The sequence below is a fragment of the Pundamilia nyererei genome, unplaced genomic scaffold (assembly GCF_000239375.1).
Source record: "Pundamilia nyererei isolate P.nyererei 1_Seehausen unplaced genomic scaffold, PunNye1.0 scaffold00102, whole genome shotgun sequence".
In the NCBI taxonomy this organism is placed as follows: Eukaryota; Metazoa; Chordata; class Actinopteri; order Cichliformes; family Cichlidae; genus Pundamilia; species Pundamilia nyererei.
Genome location: NW_005187503.1, coordinates 507,813 through 524,055, shown reverse-complemented (window position 1 = coordinate 524,055; position 16,243 = coordinate 507,813). Strand labels below are relative to the sequence as shown.

The 16,243-nt window shown below is 41.5% G+C and overlaps 1 protein-coding gene across 1 annotated transcript in view; it reads right to left on the bottom strand.

The window, feature by feature from the left end:
* The window catches only part of LOC102203175 (brevican core protein-like), a 23,051-nt gene extending 9,461 nt beyond the window's left edge, over positions 1-13,590 (bottom strand). Inside the window, exons 1-9 of the mRNA XM_013912798.1 lie at positions 13,526-13,590; positions 13,136-13,406; positions 7,104-7,186; positions 6,612-6,989; positions 5,979-6,153; positions 4,757-4,884; positions 4,076-4,369; positions 1,148-1,999; positions 11-773 (exon numbers count right to left, since the gene is read on the bottom strand). Coding sequence (XP_013768252.1) covers positions 11-773; positions 1,148-1,999; positions 4,076-4,369; positions 4,757-4,884; positions 5,979-6,153; positions 6,612-6,989; positions 7,104-7,186; positions 13,136-13,155 — 2,693 coding nt within the window. The 5' untranslated portion in view covers positions 13,156-13,406; positions 13,526-13,590. The remainder of the gene's footprint in view (positions 1-10; positions 774-1,147; positions 2,000-4,075; positions 4,370-4,756; positions 4,885-5,978; positions 6,154-6,611; positions 6,990-7,103; positions 7,187-13,135; positions 13,407-13,525) is intronic.
* Between the last annotated feature and the right edge of the window lie 2,653 nt (positions 13,591-16,243).

Genomic DNA, 16,243 nt, shown 5'->3' with positions numbered 1-16,243 from the left:
AAAGGTAGGCGTAATATTAGCTTCTTCATCTTTAAAAACAGCAGTTGGGACAGCATTACTTTCATGGGCTGAGGAAACATTTTCTTCAAAATCAACCGTTGGAGAAACAATGTTCTCTTCTTCAAAATTTAAAGAAACATTTGCTTCTTTTTGAAGAGCAAGGGTTGGGGAAATTTTTATTTCTTTTTCCAGAGAAACGGAAATGTTGGCTTCCTCTTCAAGAGTTAAAGACACTTCACCTTCAAAGGTTGGAGCAAATTTTATGTCTTCTTGAAGGGTGGTCCTAAGTGTATCAGGTACATGACCACTTGCTTCTTCATAAGTATCGGTCACAGTATCCAAATACATTCTGTAGCCTGATGTTAGATATAGTGCTGTGGGCGAACTGGTGGATGAGTGAGAAGTGTTTGAGATGTCTGGAGAGCGAGTGGTAACTGAACTTGCTCCAGACACTTGCAGGTCTTCAGATTTTGCTGTGGGCAGCATTTTATCCTCATTTTCCAAACTGAGCGTGTCTTCAATTTCTAAGCTTGCACTTCCCTCCTGTTTAGAGTTGGGGGACTCCCACAGCTGTGAGGCTGTAGAAAGAATATCCAAGCCCAGTTTGTCAGAAAGGGGTGACTGAGATGAGGCTGTCAAATGTGGAACCACTGTCTGAGGTTCAGCATGGGTGCTGCTGGCAGAAGCAATGGGAGATGGGTGAGTGGTGAAGCCAGAAGTTGAGGAATCTGATGTGGAGATGAAACTGGCTGGACTCATATCGAGTTTGCTTTCTGGAAAAGAGCATAGAACATTATGGGATTACATATTGTTTTTGAGAAGTATATTTAATTGCTTGGATGAGAAAAATTAGAAGAAACAATAAGTCTACTGTCAATCTCTGACCTTCAGACCAAAAAAATTAGAAACAGGGAAACAGCTAGCTTTTCAGAAGGTAACAAAATCTGCCCTCTTCACATAGGTGACCAAACTCTAGGACGTTACAGCTCTTAGCCAGAAGGTAGTCCAGAATATAACCCTTTTAGTTCTTCTATTATATTAAAAAACATAAAATGTGACATGGATATCTCATGCTAGCCTAACTCTTGACAAGAAAGTAATTTATCTAAGATAATAATGTTTGAACTTTTGTGGGACATGCACATACCTTCAGAAATATCTCCAGAACCATCCAAAGGAGCCCACACTGAGGTTAGCACCTCCGGAGTAGATTCAGTAGTTTGGGATAATTGTGTAAGAAGTGTTGCCTCTTCTTCTTCTTCTTTTGAGGCCTCAGTTGGGGGAAACATCTGCTCAGGGTCTACACGGGTCTCCTCCAGCTCCACTTCAACCATGGGGTTAAGGGTTAAAGTAGTAGCCTCCAATAAACTGTCCTCTTTAGAACGGTTGCTGTCGGTCTCACTGTAGTTGGGTTCTGATTTGTTAAAAGACAGGGTGGTCTGTTGTACTTCTTTGGTCTCATTCAGAGTTCCAGATGGCTCTGTGTTTACTTCAATATTTGTGTCTGGCTCTGTCTGGTTCTGCATCTCAGGCTCAAATGTGGGTCTTTCAGACTGCTGAAAGGTGAGACTCGAGTTCTGGCTGGAATATGTTTCATTGTAATCAGTGGGCAGAAATGATGTGTTCTCTGCTGAATTGTGGGTTTCTGTGATAGTGCTGCTCATCAGTGCTGTAGGATGCTGGGAATCGTAGCTCATTTCTGTGGGAGATAAAGTTTGGTCGAGCGGCTCGTGTAGTGTAGGCGTTGTGTGGAGGGGAGACTCTGTTGTGTCTGATATCAGCATTGGGTGTGTATCAACCGGGCTTTCTGTAGTTACAGAGACAGTAAAATAAGGCAATGATTCAAGCATGCTCTGGGCCTCTCGCTCCACTTGTTCTGCTAGTTGGTTCAACTGAATTTCTTGATATTTTTCCGTAAGAATAACAACATTGTGTTCAATGTCTTCAGGTTCTGTGCCCACATAATCCATCGGAGAGTCAGTGGAAGCATTTCTGTTTTCTGCAGAGAGCAGACAAACAATTAAATGTAACATGTGAAATATGGAACAAACAAATCTAGTTGTGCTTTCTTTCTTGTTAAATATGCACTACATATTGTTCCAACATCATATTTTTATTCCCTTCTAGAGTAGCTTTTCATGAGTCATAACAGTCAAAATAATGCTCATTTATCTGATGATGGGCTTTGATATGAACTCTCAGTTCATTCTCTGTCTAAATCAATATGTTTGGGCCCATCTCCCTTCAAGCCAAGTTTCAAGCTGTGTTTGAGATTACCAGGTTATCTTCATATACAGATGCCATCATATACAGTGGCTTGCAAAAGTATTCTGCCCACTTGAACTTTCCCACATTTTGTCACATTACAGCCACAAACATGAATCAATTTTATTGGAATTCCACGTGAAAGACCGATACAAAGTGGTGTACACGTGAGAAGTGGAACGAAAATCAGACATGATTACAAACATTTTTTACAAATAAATAACTGCAAAGTGGCGAGTGCGTAATTATTCAGCCCCCTTTGGTCTGGGTGCAGTCAGTTGCCCATAGACATTGCCTGATGAGTGCTAATGACTAAATAGAGTGCACCTGTGTGTAATCTAATGTCAGTACAAATACAGCTGCTCTGTGACGGCCTCAGAGGTTGTCTAAGAGAATATTAGGAGCAACAACACCATGAAGTCCAAAGAACACACCAGACAGGTCAGGAATAAAGTTATTGAGAAATATAAAGCAGGCTTAGGCTACAAAAAGATTTCCCAAGCCTTGAATATCCCACGGAGCACTGTTCAAGCGATCATTCAGAAATGATCCCCAAGACAAGGCCATCCACCTAAACTCACAGGCTGAACAAGGAGAGCGCTGATCAGAAATGCAGCCAAAGAGGCCCATGGTGACTCTGGACGAGCTGCAGAGATCTACAGCTCAGGTGGGGGAATCTGTCCTTAGGACAACTATTAGTCGTGCATTGCACAAAGTTGGCCTTTATGGAAGAGTGGCAAGAAGAAAGCCATTGTTAAAAGAAAACCATAAGAAGTCCCATTTGCAGTTTGCCACAAGCCATGTGGGGGACACAGCAAACATGTGGAAGAAGGTGCTCTGGTCAGATGAGACCAAAATGGAACTTTTTGGCCAAAATGCAAAACGCTACGTGTGGCGGAAAACTATCACTGCACATCACTCTGAACACACCATCCCCACTGTCAAATATGGTGGTGGCAGCATCATGCTCTGGGGGTGCTTCTCTTCAGCAGGGACAGGGAAGTTGATGGGAAGATGGATGGAGCCAAATACAGGGCAATCTTGGAAGAAAACCTCTTTGAGTCTGCAAAAGACTTGAGACTGGGGTGGAGGTTCACCTTCCAGCAGGACAACGACCCAAACATAAAGCCAGGGCAAGTGGAATGGTTTAAAACAAAACATATCCATGTGTTAGAACGGCCCAGTCAAAGTCCAGATCTAAATCCAGCCAAGAATCTGTGGCAAGATCTGAAAACTGCTGTTCACAAACGCTGTCCATCTAATCTGACTGGAGCTGTTTTGGAAAGAAGAATGGGCAAGGATTTCAGTCTCTAGATGTGCAAAGCTGGTTGAGACATACCCTAAAAGACTGGCAGCTGTAATTGCAGCAAAGGTGGTTCTACAAAGTATTGACTCAGGGGGCTGAATAATTACGCACACCCCACTTTTCAGTTATTTATTTGTAAAAAATGTTTGGACTCATGTATGATTTTTGTTCCACTTCTCACGTGTTCAAATAAAATTGATTCATGTTTGTGGCTGTAATGTGACAAAATGTGGGAAAGTTCAAGGGGGCCGAATACTTTTGCAAGCCACTGTAGATTACAGACCAGACCTTTTTGAAGCCAGGTATTTATTGCAATCTGAAGCAGGATGTTATTATATCAAACTGTGGCCTTGTTAAATCAGATCAAATTAGAGAAACTGTATTAATCCCAGGGAGAAACTGAGTAAATACGAGCCAAAAAAGGGAAAATCATAAAAGGTCCACTTTAGAGTTTTTGTCAAATTAACAATCAACAGTTTGCATTTAAAGGCACAACATTATCACCTTTGAAACAGTAAACATCATGAAGGCTGGATGGCTCTGGGAAGCCAGTCTGGTTGCTGAATTGGTAGAGAGTTTTGACGCCAGGCAGAGCACCCCCACAGCGTTCCCTTGGGGTTATGATGGGGTACCGTACGCTGCCATCAGACAGCCAGCCAGGGCTGCAATGGTCCAGTCCTTCACTCCAAGCCAAGTAAAGCTGTGCTGTTGTAGCCAGCTCTGCCCCTGCAGCTCTGCAGTACGACTGCGCTTCATTAAATGTTAATTGCTGTGGGATGAAGTCATGGAAAACCTCCCCTACAGACAGAAAATTTGTTCAGTCTTTTACTTTTTCTGGATACAAGTGAGTAAAATGCTGGCACGACTGCAATTATGTGCCAGTCTTAATTTATAATGGATATTTGTATATAGTAAGTGGCATGTTTTTATCTGATGTGATGCATGACATTTCACTACAGAAAGTAAAAACATATAATTATATGTTTGAACTAAATAAAATCATTGTAATAGTTATTGTCCATCACAGATCCCTAATGCCGTTTTCCAAATGTAAAATGTATAATTTGACTTACTGACAAATTAGGCCAGATGTATCATTATTGCATTAAGCCTACTGGCAAAAAAACAAAAAACCCAAATCCTACTATTTACATATAGAAGTTATTAAACTGTTATAATTCCTACCATTAATTTCGTCTACATAACAATAAACATCGAACAGATCATCTGGATCCATTGTCCCATAGTTTCTCACTCCTGGTTGCCCATCCATGTCTCCATAGCAGGCTTCACGAGGCACTTGGATTGGATACCTGCAGCAAAGCAGCAAAACAACCATCATCCTCACTTAAGACTCGACAAACATGTGACATAACATTAATGCTGCATTTGGCGATAGCTTGGTAAATCTGCAACATTACCAGCTGGTAATGTTATGACACGTTTACTCTGTGGTCACTCAATAACCAGCTCACACATGGATACTTATAGAGCAACACAAATATAATGTATTTACATATAACAATAACTATATACAATAACTATAATGTTATTTAAGAGTCTGGGTGTTTTTGTTATCATACTAAAAGGCCTACATACCCATGCTACTTTATTGTTTCCTTTGTTCATGCTGATGGATGGATGGTAGGTAATACAGGATTTCACTATGATTGTACATTTACATGCATTATAATTTACCTATGTATGCATATAATGGCATGCCATTTTGATCTTGTGGGTTTGACACATAGTTTCAAATCTCATTGCCTTAAGTACATTTATACAGTTATTTAACTGACATTACATTTTTGATATAGTCTCTAAATACAGTAAACTAGTTTTGTGGGTCCCCTGCAATACTCAGGTGCTGTTCTACTATATAAAATGTTTTTTACATCATTGTTAGATGGTGTCATTCATATAAATTAGATTTTATTGTCATGAGCCTCTTTTACTGTATGGGTGTATGTTTAACAGAAATGAATCTTGCACTATACAGTTAAAGAGGGTGGACAGTGTGTTGCTAATGAAGTTGTTATAGGTGCATAAATGGGTCAGTTTAGAGGTTGGTGAGTGGTTTCTTATGTTAGGTAAGTATAATATGACATTGTTTTGTAATGTTGCTACCATAGTAAGATAATTTTGTTTGTATTGAGATGTGAAGCACACCTGAGGGGCAGGTGGAGAACGGTACCGCTATACTTTGTAAGTAAGCAACCTCTGAAACACTGTCTGACCGATGAAGATGTCAGTGATTACAAACTTATATCAAGAAGTTGAGTAAAACAACAAAAACATCTACTGTATATCAGCTGCATGAGCCTGTAAGATATGTTTTATCTATCTCTGTCTTTTTAATAAGTTGTACTGTGAGCATGATACAGAGGGCACACAGGTGATGAAATACCTGACAGACTGGTCTGCGAGCCAGCCCGCGTCACACTGCTCATATCCGTCGTAATAAGATGCAAGCAGCTGGTCGGCGGTGGCGATTCGTGCCCCGATGGCCTCACAAGCCCTCTGGGCCTGATGGAAGGTGAAGGCATACCGACCCAAAGCATCTCTGTAGTGGAACACAACACCTAGAAACACACACAGCATGCACATAATAACATACCTACAAATACATTAACTGCATTACCTGTTTCAACTGTTTTAAGTCAATAATTTGGAAAAGCTCCTGGAACAAAGACATCTTACTAAATGGAAAGAAACTGAGCTGGAAACTGAGCTACACAACTAGAAACAACTCATTAATTATCATTACACAGAGGATTGGGTATCTTTGGGTTCAGGCAGTTTTCAGTGGATTCTACTAAGATGAGAGATTCAGATATTTTCTTACCAAAATCACAGTGTGGAACCAATAATCAAACTACGATATGATTTCAAAACACAGGAGTTTTAGCAGAGTCAGTATCCTTCTTGTGGTTTTTCTTTCTTTTTCCGAGAATTGTAGTAGTTAAAAAACACAGTCTCTAATAATTCTGTGTAATCTACCCCAAACTTTACTAATGAGCCATGTCTTTCATCGCGTTACCTTTGACCTTGAGCTCCACGAGGTCACTGGCGTCCTCCAGGCCCTGCTGCACCTCGCAGCGGTAGTGAGCCGAGTCGCTGGAGCGCAGATCTCCCAACCAAAGTGACGCATCATCAGGGAAGGAGGTGTAGTTGAGCAACGCCGCTCGGTCTCGGTACGCTTCATTGACCTTCACCTTGTGACCCCGTACCACTAAGATCTGCGTTTCAACCCCCCTTGATATGACTGACCACTTGACCCTCGGTACAACAGGCGTCGCGGAGGTGGAGTTGGAGATGGGGGACAGAGACACCACACAAGGGATGGAAATGGAGCTGCTCAGTGGAGCAACAACTGGTCCTGAGTGGGGGATGCTCACGTGGAGCTGCTCCACCTCATCTGGAAATTAATAAAAAGAAAAGAAAAGTGAATCATGCTCCCACTTCTCAATGCACTTTTGTAGTCTCTGTTTATGGAATCAAAAAGTGATCAGGGGAAATGTAGACACCGTACCGTATGTGTACCGTAGAGTTTGGGTGGGAAAGGCCAGTGTGAGATGGCAGACTGCATAAAGAAGTGGAAGTATCTGCACATGTCTGTGGAGATTAAAAAGGCAAACACAATAAAATATTAATAAAATAAATAAAATGAAGAAGAAAAGCAGATATTTTTCTTCCAATTTCACAAATATGTGGAATTAAATAAAAATGGATTTTTAATAAGTACAATGATTTCTGACATCGGAGGTCATATGTTGTGTCGGTTCATCTTATCTTATCTAACGTATAAGAAGGAACAAATGTCCGAGACACATAAGAAAACTGAGGGATTCAGTTTCAGTTTTCAGGATATCAGTTGAAAGACTGAAATAACTATCCACATTATATTGAACAGACTTGGTGTTATCCTGCTGACATAAAGGAGCTGTAATAATGTTTTATTAGCTGCACAAATGTAATTTCTATCCCATAAAATGTCAGAAACAGGTCTCAGTATAATACCAGAGCTTTTAAATTTACCATAAACTTGGCCTCAACACATCAGTGAAACTGCTTCAACAAACACTGAGCATTATGGTTCTCATAAAACTACAATTTACAGCAGGCCTTTTTCCTATAAGTCAGGATTAGTTTTAGCTGAGCACACTAGAAAACTGGCAACAGAGTCTAAACATTAAACAAATACAATAACTATAAAATTTTGTGAGAAAGACCTTTTGTTTTAAGTTGTAACTTTGGAGCAGAAGCTCTGAGTAAAACACACGTGTCCCAAAAAAAGCTCAGCCATACAGTATAAAAGACCAACTTCTCTGGTTTTCGAAAGGAAGCTGGAAGCAGAGGTTCCTGACCACAAGTCATTCATCACCTCCAGGAGCTAATGACACGGCGTTTCAGCCCAGCGGCATCCTGCCAGTTCTCCGTCACCAGCCTGGCCCTGTTATTAACCCAGCAGCCGTGGCAAGACATCCACAGCGACTTCACACAACCTCCTGATTGGGCCGTCATTGAAAAACAATTAAATACTGGACAGTTTCAACAGTCGTCAAGGTGTTTCATCAGGATTCCTGTCAGTGTCATATTCAACCAACCTCACACTTCACCAGAAACACTGATAGTGCAAGGTTAGACCTTTAATCTTGCTACCTAAAGTTGTCGGATAAGAAATTTCTTTTATTATAAAACAGAAATTTTACACTGTACAATACAAGTCTTTATTAACTTATTAACTTCAGCCACAACACTTGAAGTTGGAGTAAATACCATTAATAATCTCATTATACTGCAATGTTCTGCTCAGCCTAAACGAACAGCACAGCACGATGGCAGCACTCTCCCCCAACAGAAGAATGCTCTCTGCAACAGCATAACTAGACTGAGCATCAACGACAGACGCCTAAATAATCCTGATCGCATTAAGACCCAGCCCACAAACCACAGGACCCAGAGGATTCCCTGGTCTCCTTCTGTGCCCAAATGGGTCAGAACTGTTTTGGCACCATGACGAGGATGCGTACAATGTGAGGCTGGTGGTAATAACTGGTGGGACCATTGCAAAGCAAGCAATCTGACTGTATATTGCTGTACAAAGAAAACATAGAAACACAGTTCAAGCACTGTAAAAACCTGTGACGCCTGCTTGTGTTTTCTTTCAAAAGAAAGTTTAGTATTTACAGTATACCGAGTGATTAACTGACATAGTGGGAGAAGCAGAAACTTAAAATTGTGGCAGAGGCCACAATTTTCATGCCACACATGTCATTTTATCACTGACTCATAGGAAAATTAGTCTTTTTTCAAATGCTCTGTTCCTCCAAGTCAACAGACTTGCACTTTTAGATCTCAAGGCATCTGAGTGATCGAGGGTTTCTGGAGAAAAATGAAAGTGATCTCTATTTCTATCTCACCCCTGCGATACTGTGGAGCAATGACTTGGGATCCTTATGCTTTTTAAACCTATGTAGAGGATATAAGCAGTTTCACAAGAGGTGAGCGAAGCTCGTTTGAGAGATTTGGACGGTTGGATACTCTGAGTTACACAAAATGCCATGACCATGGTAACTAACCGGGCTTGAGCGACACAGGTGGAAGCAACTGACAGCTGGTGGACATTTGATTGGTGGATTTAAATTTCCTCTCTCCCTCTCGCTCTCTAATCAGCATGACTATCCGGTGCCTAACAGGATCTCTGTTTCTTAGTGGAAGACCAGTGTGTTTTTACAATGCCAAATTTTAAACCCTAACCCAGCGCAGTCAATCCAACACATCGAGTCCAGCAGTAGCAACAATCACACCACTGATAATCTTAAATTTTTACTGTTCTTGTAATGACGGAGATCACAATCTCCGTCATTAACAGCTAAGGAAGGTGGAGCTTTTGCACTGATTAGTGCTTTGCTGATACCACTGATCCAATAAAGCTGTAATTTGCAAAGAGCGTTAAAGATGATGGTTTAAACAGCCATATATGTTATCACATCACTTAGTTTTTTCCATAAACTTTCTCAATATGAGCCTCAGAGCCTCTAGTTGTCTTCTGCAAGGTACGGTACTACAAGAATTGACCTCCTGTATATCAAGTAGATCCCTGGTAAGGAGTCGGCACACACAGCTCAGTAACTTGTGTCACATTAAATGGCCTTCTTTGATGGTAGAATAACTGTTGTCTGTTTTCTTGCCAGCTGGGTGGACTCCATGGTGCTGGTATCACTATTAGTATTCTTGAGAAGAGGTTTCACAAAAAAAGCGAGGAGCGGGCCAAGAGGACAGCTGCACACTGTGCTTTCACTTCATACCAAGTCCCTTACAAAGGGCTTCAGGGAAAATTAAAGGACAGGGCACTGGCACACTTGCTTGCTTTTTCTCTTTTCTTTCTTTCACCCCTTTCATTGATGGAGAAGGAAGTTTCAAAGCACTAAGAATCATTCTAGGGCAGGCTTTGTACAAAAGAAAGGGCCACATTAAGACCCCGCACACTGATTCAAATGGTATAATGTGACAGTGTGCTTAAATACCGGTTTGTGCTTTCAGATTGATGACAGCAGAGAAAATCCTAGTTGCTGCTGGTTGTTTTGTGCCGTCTTTAGATCGCATTTTTCGGCCTCGCCTTCGCCAAGCACTTTGCAGGTCTGCTTGTTTTAGTGAGGTTAGCAGTGAAGACAAGTCAAGCTGAAATCAATGCCACCCACTGCAGCTACGGCCCACAAACTGCAGCCAGCACTCTATCCAAAAGGGCAACTAATCCAGAATCTTCTGTGGAATAATCAGCTACAGACTAACGCATTTATGGAAAAGAAAACATAAGAAATTGGCGTTAAATAAACCTCATCAACTTTATGCAAACATCCCTGTCAGTGCTGCAAAGACATTCCTCTGCAGCCTGCATCAGTGTCAATGCACACAAACCAGGAAGAGGCTCCTGATCCCAATTTAGCCAGCTCAGACATGTCAGTTTGACTGATGTGCTGTAAACTTGGAGGAGTGCTGAGCTGGAACTGGCTTTAGGAGGGATATGTCCAGGATAAAACAGAACAGGGTCCCATAAAAATGCACAGTTTTTGCAACTATGGTCTATTTGTTGTCTTCTTTTCTTCTCCTTCTTTTAATATTTAAGATTTCAGTTTTCAGACTACATGTAAACAGAAGTTAAATGTAATATAAAGCAGCCTGTTCACTTATTTCAACTTCTTTTCTTTTTCTAGTGTATGAAAAAATTATTTAAGCACAGAGTTTATACTCTATCCAGCAGCTGCTTCCTAATGCAATTAACATTGAACAAGATGTTTGACCTGGAAGAAGTTTAAACCATATTAACTAAATCAATTTTATTTATTGGCCCTACACACCAGAACTCTGGTCAGCAGCTGGATATTCAGTTGGACAGTTGTGATTGAATAACTGACTCCCACAAGTATACATTCTTGCTGCTATTTGCCTTAATAACAAATCCATTTATGTTGATGACATTTGCCTGACCTAAACCAGACAGAAACCACTTTTACATCCAGCTCAAAACAAATAAACTTAATGTCAGTCTTTACTTCATTTGGAGACCTTGGCAGGGTCAAAGGAGGTGATTCAGTTCAGAAACAACATCAAACCCAGACTTTGAATATAAACACTGGCTACTGTACACTTAACAGCAGAGCGAGTTGGTAAATGAGGCTATTCACTCAGCACCACACCTCCAACTCTCTACATCATCAGTGGTCTGTCTCCTGTCTACAAGATTACCACTTTGGAAGAGCCACCCACCAGCTGATTCACCACCCACTTTGTCTGGGAACAAATTAAAGTGTGTTTTGCGCAAACACCTGATCCTAGGCTTGACTCAGTGGATCCACAGATGAAGCTCAGCCTGTACAGCTGTCCTTTTATACACAGGAGGCGATTTCCGCTTGTGTTCAGGATCAGGTGGGCTCTGCTTTCTGAGACGCATCACTTTCTCCGTTCAGGGCAAACATGCCCAGGAGTCAGGCACCTGCAGTTTGAGCTCAAATCTGCACTCAAATACTCAGATACACAGACTCTACTAAAGTAGCTTTGCATGAGCGATAGTTAGAAACACTGCAAAGTCTTTCAGCTTACCTGCTTTCTGAAACAAGCTCCTTCCCTTTTAGAGAAGAACCCCTTTAAATAAATCTTATTTTGACTGGCTGCCCCTCTCAAGAAGAAGGTCTGAATACTAGGTGGGTATGGCAACAGAGCTATTCAAGCACCCTGGAGCCTGCACTTTTGGCTCACAGGGGTTATTTTGCATGACATTTGTGTCACGGGGCACAAATGTGTTGTCCTCCGTCATATGCAGTAGCTTAATATTCAGTTTGAATTGCCAGGATTGTTCATTCATTTTGAATATTTTGACATGAGCAGCGATTCAGAGGTCTGAGCAAGGCTTGTTATTTATCTAATTATACACCTGAGTGCAACTCATCCTCAACAACAACAACAAAAACAAGAACAACTTCTGTAACTATAGCTTTAGCTGAACAACCTACTGGTGCAGTGGAGGATCAACAACATATCTGGCTCTAAATTTGAGCAGATGGCCGTCCATTCTCCACCATGCTTTACATTTCATCTTATATGCAGAGTTCATCGCTCTAGTTTGGGTCAGATCTCTAGATAGATTGTGAGCCACATTTTTACCAGCTGTGACTGTGGCTAGTTTTGATTTTGTGATTTTTTGTGTACTGACCAATTTAACATGTAGAGAGGGGAAGGCCACTTTTGTGGGTTTTTCTTGTTGTATGTTTGCCTGTGTTTGTCTGTGGACAGAGTTTGTCCACATGAGAGAATTGCAGCTGTGCAAGACAGTCACTAAACTTTAAGCTGTGCAGCTGAGATCAATATAAAATCAGGATTTGAAGAGGGTTGTGGTCCAGCAATTCGATGGCATCCCACTGGAAGATGATAACATGATTACTCTGTCATGAAATTACAGCATAACCACACCACTGCTTTCTATATCTGCTCAAATCTGACCAGAGAGCCACAAACCTATTAAACAGAAGAAAGAAATCCTTAAAAGTCTGCTTCATCATTCAATTTGCCCTCTGTCTTTCTACCTGTCCATTACTGAACTCCACCTGAGGTGGACCACAGCGAGTGAAGAGTTAAAATACGCACTTAAAACAAAAAGCAGCTTTTTGTTCCCACAGGGCAAATAAAAGCACTGAGTGTGAAATCCCAGGAAAAGCTTTTGAATGGCAGGGGGGGCTTTGTATGAGTCCAAATTGATAGTAAATGCGTTTAAAATAGCCCGTTATCCTTACTTTCCTTTACCTTTATAGGTGTGCATGCGTAAAACACGGAAACACGGTTTGAACACAGTGGGGGACAGCAGTTTACAATTAATTTCAGGACCTTTCGGAGAACATCAATTACTACAGCGCAATTAAGTGGCAATGAGTATAATTGTCTTTAATCATACGTCCATTTAACCTGACACAGGAGATTCAAAAGAACTTTGGAAAGACCAAATCGCATCATCTACTGCGTATCATTGACCCATCGACCTTAAGGGAGAGAAAGAGACGGTAAGCCTACCGGATGACTCTCAGCAGCATCTCAGCTGATGCAGGTTGCACTTCTTTGCTGTAAAGAGTATTTTCCGTGAGCGCCTGTCAGCGTGCTGCAGTGCGACTGTCCTGTCACGGGAAAAGCGGCTCTGGATGCTCTGCGCAGGTAAACGGTGGCTGGGACCGGCACACTCAGAGGCTCGGGGAGAAAAGAGGGAGTTTGGAGAAAGTGACGCCAGATATGAAACCCTGAACTGCCCACTTTTTCACCCAACAATCGGGATGGAGATGGCGCATGCCTGTCAAGGGGGATTGGGAGGGATGACAAGTAAAGAAACCGATGTTATAGGCTATGAAGTGAAGCCTGCAGAGAGGAGATGACCTGCATGTTTTTACTGCAGGGAAGCGGAGAACTCACTGAGCGTCACTTGGATGAACCAGGGTGAGGGGAGAGCAGTCAGCGCAGCGGTCCGGAGTGAGCTGCTGAAGCTGCTGCAGGTATTGATATTGCAGCACAGTCACATATCCCGGAGAACGATAAGGGACAATTTAAAGTACCGCCTCCTTCGTTATCTGTCACACCCCGCGGTATATTTTTAAATCATCATGAATAGCTTTGCATTCTGGCGCAGAGAGAGAGGTCTGGAAAATCCTGCACAAGAGCATTGCCCTGTCATTTACAATCGGAATCTGCAGAGCATGCTTGATTTGAATGGAACAAGCTGAATGCAGTATGCAACCCAGAAGCTTTTGCTATGACTGAAGGGTCAAAACAAGATCACTTTTACCACTTTAAAGTATGTTATTTACAGTTGAAACTTTTATTTGAAATTGATGCATAAAGAAATTCATAAAACAAAAAGATCTGGCTTTTACTCAAGGCCAAATGTGGCCATGTTTGGCTGACTAGCCTCAGACTAGCCTTCCCTATAAAGAACAGATTTCAGGTGTCCTGTGCCATAAATGAATCATAAGTAGCCCACATAGGGCCAAATATGCAGCACTTCTATGAAATGTGATTACTCCTCATCGAGGTTCTGGCAAAAATGAGCAACAATAAAACTTTTCTTCAATGAACAAATTAAAGGCAGGTTGAAAAGTCCACAGTTACAGTCTTATTCATGATGTTGTGTAAGTGATACAATTGCAAAATGATGGCTGAAGAATGAAAGACTAGAGAGAGAGACAATTTTAGCTCCTCTTGTTTTCAAATTCACATAAAAGGTAATTTTATGTTAAAGACCTCACAGTACTGTATCATCTCAACACAGCACTCCACTCTCACAATGCTGTCTTACTTGTGGTTCCTAGAATATTTAAAAAATTAAATGGGAGGCAGAGCCATCAGCTTTCAGGTCCTTCTTCTGTAAAACCAGGAGGAGGACCATATAGGGCTGTATCAGGTGACCATGAACAATATCTTAGTAACAAGTCTAAGCTGCTGAGGGTTTCCATTATCCACTATTTCTTCTTCATTCATCTCATTTCACTCACTATGTGTTTATACATCACTCTACATTTAATTAGGAGTTATTAGTGTGTATTTTGTCTCTATCCCCTCACCCTTAGCATGAAGCAGCAGATGGCTGCACTTCCTTCAGCCTGGTTCTGCAGGAGGTTTCAGCTAATATTGTGCTTTAATGTTGTATATTTAAAAACTGTTTTTCTATTCTTCATTTCGCACAAACCAGCAGAAACACTATAGACCGAACGTCACTGAGAACCACACAATCAGGCTTTGGTCCTGCCATTTGTGGGGTGTGCACTGGCTCATCTCAGTCAGTAAAATGTGACAAAGTGGAAAAGTTAAAGCTTGATGCTCTCAATGTGTATTTTCAGCAATGTTCTACAACATCTGTTAATGAAATACGCAACAGACACACACAGATGAAAGGAGCAACGGTTAGAGCGTACTTGTGCACTCTGCAGCGGGAGTGAATGATGCTTTGTAGTGGTCATACTGTGATTCGGCAGCAGCGGTCGATGCTGCACACCTGAGGAATCTCACACTCAGATAACAGCGGGACTGTCTGGGAAGGAAATGTCAAAGCCCGGAGAACAGACAGCGGTCACACTTACACCTATGAGTGTCTGTCATTGAGCTCTTTGGCACTTAAGGTTCTGAAATCCATCCTACATACAGCAAACCTGCGGCTGAGCTGAGGCAGTGAGACTCACTCTGAGTCAAGGCAAATGTGACACAATCATGAAATGAAGATGGAGGCAGGGCGTGGGCAAAGAATGTTATATTTCACTAGGTTTTCGACAGCCATTACTTGTAACAAAGTTTTAAGTATGCAGTTCATTGATGAATACTCAAAACAAGGACTTACCAATAGCTGAAGAAAACAAAATCAATTTAAAAATTGTTTTAGAAATATATTCATGAAGTTATTTAGATTTAGCACGGAGTGGATCCTCAATTGATCGGGTTGCTGTTTCTAAACAGAACTTTAATGTGTTTTCAGTCCTGAAGATTTGAAGCTGTTGCAGACTTGCTGCTGTGCTTTGAAACATTATCTTGTTACATGACCCAGTTTCGGTCAAGTGTTAGCTGTCGGACAGGTGGCCTCACATTTGGCTATAAAATACTTTGGTATACAGAGGAATTCATGGCCAGCTGAATGACTGCAAGATGCCCAGGTCCTGCAAAACAAGCCCAAATCATTATGCCTCCACCACCGTGCTTGGAGTTTGGTTTAAGGGTTTGTGGTGATATTGTGTTTGGTTTTAACCAAATGCGGTGCTGTGAATGCCCAAACATCTCCACTTCAATATCACCTGTCCAAAGGATATTGTTCCAGAAGTCTTGCGGTTTGTTCAGATGGAACTTTGCAAACCTAAACTATGCTTGGAAGAGGCTTCAGTCTTTTTATAATTGTGCTGTCATTAACTTTAAAATTTAACATGCTAACCTAGGCCTGTAGAGTCTGAGATGTAGATCTTGGGGTTTCTCTGAGTATTGCATGGTAAATGCATTTGATTAGCAGTATCTGTCTGCTGCTAACCTTACTAATTCCCATGTAGGCAGTAAGGGTGCAGTTTAGTCCTAAAACTTTCTTCACATGACCTCATGTCCTGAAACCATGACTAAGGAATAATCACAATTTTTTCCACATCAGATTTCTTTTGTCTG